The 12020-nt window shown below is 38.5% G+C and overlaps 1 protein-coding gene across 3 annotated transcripts in view; it reads right to left on the reverse strand.

The window, feature by feature from the left end:
- Nucleotides 1-6296: 6296 nt before the first annotated feature.
- Nucleotides 6297-12020, reverse strand: part of PDGFC (platelet derived growth factor C) — a 206971-nt gene continuing 201247 nt past the window's right edge. For all 3 annotated transcript variants that reach the window (XM_004772042.3, XM_013045618.2, XM_013045619.2), the window contains one exon: nt 6297-9089. In XM_004772042.3, the coding sequence (XP_004772099.1) occupies nt 8973-9089 (117 nt within the window). In that variant the 3' untranslated portion in view covers nt 6297-8972. The remainder of the gene's footprint in view (nt 9090-12020) is intronic.

The following is a 12020-nucleotide window of genomic DNA, read 5'->3' on the forward strand; positions in this document are numbered from 1 at the left end:
CAGACTATCTTATACCACCTAGTACTGAACATCATTAATACATTTATAAATTAAATCTGAAGAAGATTTAATTGCAAAATACAAAAGCTTTCACGGGGTCATACAGTATTTAGTTATTAAGTAGAAAAACGGAAATAGCTTATTTAACAAAGAACAAAGATTTGAAATAGCTTATGTAACAAAGAACAAAGATTTAAGGCGAAATTAAATTATTGCTGGAATTGTAACAAATTTGCCATATTGAAATACTACCTAACATCAGGATAGTAACGTTGAAAGAGAGTCGAATTGCAGACCAAAGTCCAGCCAGCAAAAAGTTCATTTGTTTAACAGCATCTAGTGAGAGACATACTTCATGCTATAAACTTCAGAGGAGGAGAGTTTAAGAATAAAAGAGCAGCTTTATGGTGAGGCTTAGGGTAATTCCCATTCTAATGCCTATTTCTGAAATCCGGATCTGAGCATTGTCAGCAATACGGCTAACTTTGAAGACTGGTGGTCAGAAGAGGTAGTGTTCTCTTTTCTCTGCTGCGAGTAGAAGGGCAGCGGAAATCGTTTCTGGGGAGATTCAGATGAAACACGGAAACTGAAAAGTAGAGACTGATGCCCTTAGATGAAAGTATAGCCTCAAGGTCTTCACACTGAGTAATGAATAAGATCTGAAACCTATTTTGTCTGTCCCCTTGCCCCACTCCAAGAAGAACAGATACAGGCTGTTGCCAGAGTGAATCTCAGCAAAATACACTGGGAGGAAGCTGAGCAGAATTCTTTCTTCAAAGGTCGCACATTCCAAGTGCTCACAACCTCCTTTCTCCAAAAGAAACAAAACTAAATAGAATATAACATTTAATCCTCAAACTGTGGTCCTGTTTGGGAAATGAGTTTTAGAAAAGTAAAAATGGAATCAAGAATCCACTCTATCACATCAGAGTAAACAGTAGTCTGGACATAGTCTATGCATTATGTAAATGATCAGAAGAAAATTTAAAAGCATGGAAATTATGCATATAAACTTGTGTGTGTGTGGTTTTTTTTTAAAGATTTTATTTATTTATTTGACAGAGAGAGATCACAAGTAAGCAGAGAGGCAGGCAGAGAGAGAGAGAGAGAGGAGGAAGCAGACTCCCTGCTGAGCAGAGAGCCCGATACAGGACTCGATCCCAGGACCCTGAGATCATGACCTGAGCCGAAGGCAGTGGCTTAACCCACTGAGCCACCCAGGCGCCCCTAAACTTGTGTTTTAAAAGTAGAGCAAGGAGGGAAGGAAGGAAATGAGAAGAGAAGATAGGGAAGGAAGAAGGAGAGGAAGAAAGGAGCAGAGAAGGTGGGGGAAAGAGAAAGAAGGAACAAAGTTTGGAAAGAATAATAACCTAAAAAATGGATGAAAATTTCCCAAAGTACTTCATGATATAAAAAAAGTTTATTAAAATATAAATATAAAACATTTTTATTAAATATTTTATATTAATTAAACATTTGTTAAAATAAAACAAATAATATAATTAACACAAATGAGCATGTTTTTTCCATTTAAAATTTAATATTTTTTATTTCTTTTTTTAGATTTAACTTAATTTAATTTTTGTGTGTGTTCCAAAATTCATTGTTTATGAAGAGTTAGGATAAACTGTCAGCTTATTTCTTTTTCATAATAGTGTATTAGCAGATAATGATTGAAATAAAAGCAATGCTTAGTAAATGGTCTTGTGGTTTTAGTCTTTTCAATCACATTTTTCCCCCCACAGCCTTAGCAAGACTCTTTAGAAGAATTTTCTGTTGGGTACGTGGGTGGTTCAGTGCTTAAGCGTCTGCCTTTGGCTCAAGCATGATCCCAGGGTCCTGGGATCAAGTCCTACTTCTGGCGTCCTGATCAGCAGGGAGTCTGCTTCTCGCTCTTCCCCTACCCCTGACTTGAGCTCCCTTTCTTTCTCAAATAAATAAATAAAAACTTTAAAACAAGAAACATTTTGTGTTGATGGAACGTTTTCCAAAGTGTATATTTTCTATTCTTTTTTCATTTTGGGGGGTCCATAGTTTCAAGTAAAGATATATATGATAGTTTTACTAAAACATAGCGTGTATGACCTCTTTAAATGAAATAATATGTATCTATTATTGCCAAATAACGTTGCATACCAAACACTCTCAAAATCATGGTGACTTACGAAAGAATCATTCATGTCTTACCCAGGCATTTGGGGGGTTGGCTGGACTCAGCAGGACTCGACTCCATGACACCGATTGGGTTTAAATCTGTACCAGGCACCCTTGGACCAGTGAAGTTTCTGGAGCATAGTCTTCTTGTGGTGATGTCAGAAGTCAAAGAGAAGCAAACCCAGCCATGCCAGCACATCTGAAGCCTTAGCATGTGTCACAGGCACTTTTATCCTGTTGGTTAGAGCAAGACATATGGCAAAGACCAAATTCAAATGGGAAAATATACTCCTAACACCATTAAGCCAAGGTGAAGGTGTCAATATTGAATGTGACTGCAAGGGATGGAACTGAGTCCATGTGTATCACACCGCCATTCATTTATCTGCAAACCTATATGCTTAGTTAGAAATAGCTTGCACTAGGGTGATAAAATTGTAGATGTCTGTTTTTTTTTTTTTTAATTTTTCTGTTCCTTTGCTTTTTAATTATTTCTTGTTTGCTTTCTTTTTGGGAGGTTATTTCTAAAATGCTGCAGTAAATGCATCTGAACTTTTTAAAGATTTATTTGAGAGAGGGAGAGAGAGCTTGGAAGGAGCAGAGGCAGAGGGGGAGGGAGAGAAAGAATTCTAAGCAGACCCCCCACCTGAGTGCAGAGCCTGACCTGGGGGCTTCATCTCATAACCCTGAGATCATGACCTGAGCAGAAATCAAGAGTCAACACAGAACCGACTGAGCCACCGAGGTGCCCCAGCATCTATAAGTAAAACAAAACAAAACAAAACAAAATAGCTTTATTGAGATGTAATTCAGATGACAAATAAAAAAAAACCCTACTTTTCAAAACATAGAATTCAGTGATTTTTAGATAATCCCACAACTATCACCGCTGTCTAATTTCAGAATCTTTTTATCACTCCTAAAAGAAACCCGGAGTCCATTTGTAGTCACTGCCAGTTTATCCCCCTCTTCCAGCCCCTGACAAATACAAATACACTATCCTTCTGGAAGGATTTTCTCTCCTGAATGTTTCATATAAATGGAATTATATACTATGTAGTCTTTTGTGAACCGCTTCCTTTACTTAGCATTGTTTTCCAGGGTTCACCCATACTATAACAAGTGTCAGTACTTTATTCCATTTTATTGCCTAATACTATTCAATTGTATGAATATAGCACACATCTTAGTTGGTGATTTCTATTTTTTGACTATTTTGAAAAATATTCTTATGTCCTTTTGTGTGCAGGATTTTCAGTTTTCTTGAGTATATGCCTACGAGTAAAATACTGATTCCTGTGTTAATTCTATGTTTACCCCTTTAAAGACCTGTATAACTGTTTTCCTGCATGGCAAGTTTCTAATTTTTCTACATTTTCACCAACATTGATTATTGGTATCTTTTTCATTCTAGATGTCCTGGTAGCTGTATTTCATTGTGGTTTTGATTTGCATTTTCCCTAATGACGAATGACCTTGGCTATCTTTTTATGTGTTTATTGGTGATTTGTATGCTTTTCTTTTCTTTCTTATATTTTTAGGAATCTGTATTCAAGTCCTTTGGTCATTTTTCCATTGAATTTTCTTTTTATTGTTGTTGTAAGTAGTTTGTTTGCATAATCTAGAGAAGGACTCTAGCCAAATATATGAATTGCAAACATTTTCTCTTAATATGCAGGTAATCTTTTATTTTTATTGTGTCCTTTGAAGCACAAAAGTTTTAATTTTGATGATGTTCACTTCATTTTTTTTCTTTTTTGGCTTGTGCTTTTGGAGTCATATCTGAGAAAAGACTGCCTAAACTAAAGCCATCAAAATATTTTTCTTTATATCTGAGTTTCATAGTTTTGTCTCTGACATTTAGATCTTTGATTCATTGAGCTAACTTTTTGTATATGGTGTGAGATACCAAATTCATTATTTTACATGTGGATCTCCAGTTGTCCTGGCACATTTGTTGAAAATACTCTTTCACCATTGCATTCTCTTGACATCCTTGTCAAAATCAATTAACTACTAATGTGAAGGTTTGTTTCTTGATTCTCAATTCCATTCCATTGCTCCGTAAATCTAAACTTAACTACATTTACCACAGCATTCCTATAGCTTTGCAGTAAATTTTGAAATCAGGAAGTGTGAGTCCTCCAACTATGTCGTTTTTCCAGATTTTTTCACTATTTTGAGTGCCTTGAGCTTCCAAAATGAATTTTAGGATCTGATTTCCAATTTCTGTAAAAAAGGTGGTTGGGATTGCATATGTAAATTTAAAAAAATGATATTTATTAATCTTAAAATAAACTTCCTGCCAAAGTACTAGATCTCTTACTTAAACTAACCTAGATGTATAGTGAGTAAGACTCACTGTAAGGGACTTGGCAGTTTTGAAAGAAATTGGATTTGGGGTAGGTGGCTGTGCCAATTGCTTTCTGAGGTAGAGTACAAAAGCATGTAATTAACCTTTTGACAGAGAGGAGAGGGAGTTATTGAAATAGGTAAGTGCAGGAACAGTATTTCAAAAAGAGAACACAGCCTGTGCTAGCAAATGCAGAGATATTGGCATTTACGGGAAACTGTGAGTATTCGCTAGAATTGTACATGGGGTTTGATGATGCAAAATGAGTCAAAGGAGGTAAATGAGGTAGACTATGAATCATCAATTGCTGATGTCTGTATTTCACATCCTAAAGACTTTTAAATTCTGACTCACAAAAATTAATCATACTATAGGATGTCTCCAAAATATGAATAATACATAAATGAATTATTAAATGTCCTTAACTTAAATAGAAGTGATAACTGACATACGGTTGGTAGAAAACTCATTAACTGGAAAACCAAACATGTAGTTTCAAGGAAAATCATTATGTCACTTCAAGAGATAAAGGATGTTCTTGTCTGCATGCTGTAATCATGGGGACAAGTGCCCCAACAAAACCAGTAGACTGGATTGATTACAATAAAATATACCAAACTCCTATGTACTAATTCTTTCATCTGTAAGCCATATTTAGAATCTTGAGGGTCTCGATATCATATTCGCTGCTATATCTAAAAAAATAAAAAAAGAAAAAAAATCATTTGTTCATTAGACCAGGTGTCTGAGAAACCAAGAGGAGGGCGGGTTAATTATAGTCAATAGGATAATATGTATAATTGCAATATTCCTGGAGCATAGGGGAAATGGCTTAATTCCAGTGGGAGTCAAGGAAAAAAAGCTTTGTTGAGGAGTGGCATTTGAGCTGAGATTTGAGAAGAAGCTAACAAGACAGGCAAGTACAGGAACAATGAAAAAGCACAGTGTGAGCCTGCACTGAGATGCGGGCAAGTATTGATACTGTCATGAAACTGTTAGGTGTATTCATTCACTGGAGCTGTATGTTAGGCTTGATGGTGCAAAATGAGTAGAAACAATGAGATTATAATAAACTCTGAGTGCCATGCAAAGAATTATAATTTAATCTCACAGAGTTCAATTGTAAATTTCCACCCCAGTGATATAATCAGATTTGTTGGAAAGTGCCCCCCCCCCAATTCGTGGTGTGAAGGGGGGATCAGAAGGGAGTGAGACCAGGGGCCAGACAACTGGAGAAAGGAGAGTGAGCAGCAGAATGGCACTGAGCCACGCAGCTCTAGATCAGGGCAGACGCGGCAGAAATGGAAACAGAGCTGTGGAGACACAAAGCAGATTTTTGGAAAGGTAAAGCCAGTGGGACTTGATTGATTACGTATGAAGCATGAAGGAAAAATAAGATGTAATGCAAGAGATTGATTATATTTTCGGGTTTTTTACTTCTTATGAATGTAAAGGATAGTGATTTTTTATAACTCGAAATGCATGTACAATATATAATTAAAATAGATTAAAATGTCAGAATCTTCTTGGAAATAAGGATATTTCATTATATTGAATACATGATGTTAAGTGCAACTTGTATTTTTTGCCTTTCCTTAGACCAAATCACAAGCTTAAGTAAATGCCCTGGAGAGAGGGAGGCACTGAGAAGAACAAAATCAAGCCAAGGTATTTTCCCAGTGTAAATTCTCATTCCTTTGCCATTTGCACCTTTCCAAAGTGCATACCCCTACTGCTCGATGAGAAAGGGAACGAGACATAGAAAATGAAAACTACACATGAAAGCCTGCCTTGTGCCAATTAAGGTTTGGTCTTTATTTCAAAAACCACAGGGTGGCAAAACAGTCCATCGCAAGGGACAAAGGGCACAAATCAAAGATATCACATAGAACACAGTGGTGGTCAATATGGACAATATTTTTTGGGGATTCTGAAAACTACGGTCACCTGTGCCATTAAAACCTGGGCTGGACTTTTTTTTTTTTATTTCAAGTCAAATATACAAGGTCTACGTGTGAATAAGCATGAAGCCGTGAGCCCTCACCCTCTTCCTGCTCACTGGCGCCAGCATGTGGGGCTACCTTCACAAAGCAATTTGTTTTGGCTTTTCGCATCTTAAGTAAGCAAAAAATAAATACTCAAAAAGAAGAAGGAAAGGGGTTCTGTTCAGTGGCTGGAGGCGCTGCATCACGCAGTTACACGGGTCATTTACAGCCAGATTTAGTAGAGTCTCTGCTATGCTAATGCGAGTTGTAAACCACCAAGAGGGAGACACCCTGCGCTGGGTTTTCAGCGGAGCTCAATGAAGCTACGTCCAGTACGCCTCTCCGGGGCTGGGACAGAACCATGCAAAGGTGAGTCAGTAAGACGGCATGTGTATACGTATTTATTTGTTCCCCAGGTGGCTGGGCATAGGGTAGGACGGCTGGGTGGGAAAATGCCCAGAAAGGGGACTGCCCAGACCTAGAGGAGGAGTCTGAAGACAGCAGGGCCCTGGGCGCCAGCCTTCTGGGCCAGGCAGAAAGGCAGAGGTTAACACACAAGCCTGGAATGGAAATACGCCCTGAAGGTGAGCAGCCACACCCTTGAAGCGGGCTGTGGAGGTACCTTTAGTCTGTGTGTCCCATCCATTCATGCTCATCCCACTTAATATCGACCACTGAAAATGAAGATGGGGGGAAGTTACAAGATTTTTGTTTGTTTGTTTCATACTGCTGTATAATCGATTGCTAAGCATTTCATAAAATCACATGAAACTTGCAAGTCAGGTGCAATTTAATTTACCAGATACCAGTGAGAAAAAGAAAACCGCTCCGAAACACCGGAGACAAGAGACAGGGAAACTTGGGCGCTTTTCTACCTGTCTTTTGAACTGACACACGGTTAACATGATGGAAATCACGGTTAACATGAAACTCGATCTCTTTCCTTGGAGCTCAAGAGACAAATCTTGGGCGCTCATGCCTGTGCATGCGCACACATACACACACGCTCTGTTTCTCCCCAAAATAGCCACATTTTCTTTTTTTATTTGGTGATTCAATACATTTTTAATTCAAATAGTCACTGCATAACCTAGGCACAATATTAAGCATTGTACAAGCGAAGTATTTTACTGATTTTCATTTCAGTTGCCAGAGAGTACAATAAGTGAATGGGTTAAAGGATATACTTCTGTACATAAAAATATCCATGGATTTATACAAGGGTATGGAACAGAGTTTAAAGATAATAAAACCAGACCATCACAATAAATAGGATGTGTTCCTACAGGACAGCAGGGTATGCTTTATCAGTGAGCTGTCCAGTCTCTTTTCAAGGTGCTTTTTTTCTTCTGAGCTAGGCTCACACTTCCCAAAGGAAGGGCTAGGGTTTACTCACGACTGTATCTGAATGCCTATGTTTGTATGTTGCTTTTTATTTGCATTTCCAATAACAGGGGTAGAAGATATGATCATTTATTTTCAAAAAGTCTTTGTGACTTATCGAATTCTATTGATTTCCCACTTCAGTATTTTAAAATGCAGATTAATCTAAGCTCTAGCACCGTTTGAGAATGAAATACATGTATTTTTGTCAGAGCAACAATATTTTATATCATCTTTGCTCCTCTGGCTATAACAATTCTGTTTAGAAAAATTTACCACGCTAAAAATAGTTGATCTAGGTTGTCATAAAAAAGAATATTAAATACCTTTGGTAAAAATAGATATATTTAACAAGATTAGAAAAGCAAACAGTTATAATGTCAAAAGGAGAATATAAAAATGTACACAATAAAACAAATAAACCAACTTATAGATAAAGTGAAGATAAGGCCACTCTTCTTTTCAGGTTTGTCTCTTCCAAACCATGAATGTAGTTCTCTTCTTCTAAATGGTAGCAATTTTAGTAAGAAATATGGAAAATCCAGTCTTTCCTATCAGCATGACACAAGTTTGATTCATAGCAACAGAGTTCTTTTTTAAGAACCACGTTTGTAGAACATAGAGCACTCTGGTTTATATATGTGGATCTAAGGAAACAATTCCAGGTTTCTGCGATTTGAGGCCCAGAACACGGAGCTTGAGAGTTAAGCAAGGCAACAGAATCAGCCACTCTTGTGTGCACAGTTCTTTCCTGTACTGACATTAGCCTAAGCCATGGGGAGACAGGTGATAAACAACACAGCTAGCTGAGTAAGGACATGGCAACTTTATAACTAGCTAGTGATGGACAACATTTCATTTTGTTTCTGCGACCAAAGACCTTTTCTCCTGTCTTTTGGGCCTCCTCTCAACAGAACTGTTGCACAACTTCCAATTTCGTTTGGTGTCTCCTCTTTTGGAACACTCCGTAAATCCTGAAGATGAAAGGTCCCTGAAGCAAACAACTGAGATTATGGTTGGGAGATAATGCACAAGTTCTAGAACAGATGAGCCACGGAGCTGCACTGCTCTGGGAGAGGCTGCACCGGCGGACGCGGTTATCCTCCTGTGTGCCCTCTGCACACACAGTCACACTCCTCGTGGTGCTCCAGGGCCACGTCTGTGAGAGATTTATGCAATCCCCGCACACCGCTCTTTGGTCTCAACTGAAGGACCTGAAAGGGAACAACAGAGAAGCCATCTATAAAATCAGCCAACGTCTGTGACTTCGGATTTCATGGGCAAGTAACATTTCAGGAAAGCATCTTGGGACCCAACGAGGACTTGGACAAAATTTTGAATTTCCTAGTGAAGGCATCATGAACACGCTCCCCGACCTCTCAGAGAGATCCTAAATGATCAGCATGCTTTTAAAAAAGAAAGGCCCTTTTAATACCAGCCACTCGGAAGGACAGAGAACAGTCCTTAGGTTCAAAGTCTTACTGTGTGCTCTTTAGTTTACTCCCCAGACAATACTGCAGAGAATGTCACCTTGATTAAGTATTCGAAAACCACGACTGCCCAGTCTTTTTCCTGCTTGTTGGTTTCTTTCACTCATTCCTTTTTTCACACATGTAACAAATATTTATATTCCAAGCAATACAAATACTACCATACCACGGAAGGAAACACGATCAGCTACAGCTGAGTTTGCTCCATTATACCACTCATTAATTTTCTTGGCTACACTTCAAGTCCTCTATAAACTTGATGCGACGGATTAGATGTACTTCATAGACATCAGCCTCCGTCCCAGCTAACTATGGGCAGCTGGATCCTACTGCCCACTCTAGGGAAGGCTGAGCTTTAATAACAATGATGCCTCTATTAAATGAAGTTAATGTGCAGTCTGGCTTTTTAATAAAAACATAAAGTAGACTCCGATACTAAAGATATTTCTTTTTAACACTGTGGCAGGAGGACACAGATACGGATTCTATAAAAGATTATCTGAAGTATTTGCTAAGAGCTACCTATTCAATATGTGTTTGTGCTTCTTAGAATAGAAACAATAACATTTCGGGAATTGTGTTTGTTCAGATTATGAACGAAGACCAGAGCACATAATAGTACGAGGTGGTCTAATTGCTCTGCTCTCTGGGCAAGACAAAGATAACTTCATAGAGCACCTTCTAAAGGATACCCTTCTCGGAAATATTCGTTAATCCACAAGTCAAGTCTTATGACTGTTCCATTTGAAGATTTAAAAGAGAAAAGTAGAGAATGTATACCGCATTTAGAGTATGTGGTCATATCAAAGGTTAATCAGCTAACATTTTTTGAATGCTTACTGGGTACCAGGCACTGTAATAATGTTTTTACATACTTTAACTCACAAGAATTCTGTGAAGTAATTTAGAATTATTACTCCTATTTTACACATGAGTGAACAGAAGCTTTAGAGAGAATAGGGACATAACCAGTATTTGCACTTGGGCCAAAGATGAATTATTAAAGTTACAGTGATAGATAATAACTTTATAAAAACTCAGACTATATTATTAGCCATATGTTCTACTTCTTTAGTAACTTTCTTCCTAGAGAGCTAAACTGCAAAGTCTTGGGCTAACCATGAGAAACAGGAAACTTTTAAAGCAGATTTTCTGTTACACTCACAATTCTAGAACAAAAATTACTAAGACTGTATTATCTTAGGATGAAACTATGAATCCCATCTTAGGTGTCAGTACCTGACTTACTGTTTTGAACAACTTGAAGTGGCATCAAAACTAACTAGTCTTTAGATACTGGTGTTATCCCTTTTCAAACTTCTGTTAGAAATTGTTTCTGAAATGAGGCTGAGTGCAGAAAAACTGCAATATTGGCCTAGTCAACGGCTTTAATTCCTATCCCCACTTGTATACATTTTCCTAGTTAGTAGGGGAGAAAATGACTATAAAAGGTAAGGGTTAGAGAAGCTACCATATACAGTCCTAACAGGCAGCCATGCCAGGCTATGATTCTACAATTGTCCTCTCCTACAGAAATACTTACGTCAGGATGCAATCACCCAATAAAAGCACCTCAACCCCAGCCTTCATCCACTGATCTTTGTGGAATTTACAAATAGCAGAAGAATCTCAGAATGTTCTAGTGATACTAAATCTTAGATGAGACATTCTAATACATGGGAGGGGGCTTAATTAGGGCTTTCCTTCTTAATTTCTTTCCAAAATTTTGTTTTGATTTGGGAAGAGAAAGACAGATTTGGAAAATGACCAACCGGCCCCAGATCATGTGAAAGTAGACAGTTTTCAGGATATAGTTTATGATTCCATAAAACAAAGAAGCCGGAAGCACATTTCACTCAACTTTGAAAGAGAGTTACAAACTAAAATTACAAACCCATGAAAAAAATAATCCAGGGAAAAACTAAAATCAGGGATGGAAGAGATTAGATAAAGTATAGAAAGAACCATCAAGAAATAGATCAACATGTACCACTGCCTAAACTGCGCAAAGTGCCATTAAATTTGGGGTGTGACAGAACTTTGGGAGGTGGGCCTCACTACTAGAGAAAGGTCACTGAGATATATATATTTACCCAAACAAATCCATGCAAGAAAAGTAAGACAATACGGGGAATGAAGATGAACACGGATTAACAGCTTGAAATGTACCAGACCTGGTTCTGAGTGTTTTGTCAGCTCTCTGAGCCCTCACAAAAGGATATGAGGCGGGGGAGGAGTCAAGATGGCGGAGAAGTAGCAAGCTGAGACTACTTCAGCTAGCCGGAGATCAGCTAGATAGCTTATCTAAAGATTGCAAACACCTGAAAATCCATCGGCAGATCGAAGAGAAGAAGAACAGCAATTCTGGAAACAGAAAAACAACCACTTTCTGAAACGTAGGACCGGTGGAGAAGTGAATCCAAAGCGACGGGAAGATAGACCCCGGGGGGAGGGGCCGGCTCCCGGCAAGCGGCGGAGCAACCGCGCACAAAATCAGGACTTTTAAAAGTCTGTTCCGCTGAGGGACATCGCTCCAGAGGCTACCCGGGGCAAAGCCCACACGGGGTCAGCGTGGCCTCTCCTGCAGGGTCACAGAAGGATCGGGGGTGTCTGAGTGTCACAGAGCTTGCGGGTATTGGAACGGGAAAGCCGGCT

This window comes from Mustela putorius, unplaced genomic scaffold (assembly GCF_011764305.1).
Source record: "Mustela putorius furo isolate JIRA1106 unplaced genomic scaffold, ASM1176430v1.1 tig00000056_pilon_pilon_pilon, whole genome shotgun sequence".
In the NCBI taxonomy this organism is placed as follows: Eukaryota; Metazoa; Chordata; class Mammalia; order Carnivora; family Mustelidae; genus Mustela; species Mustela putorius.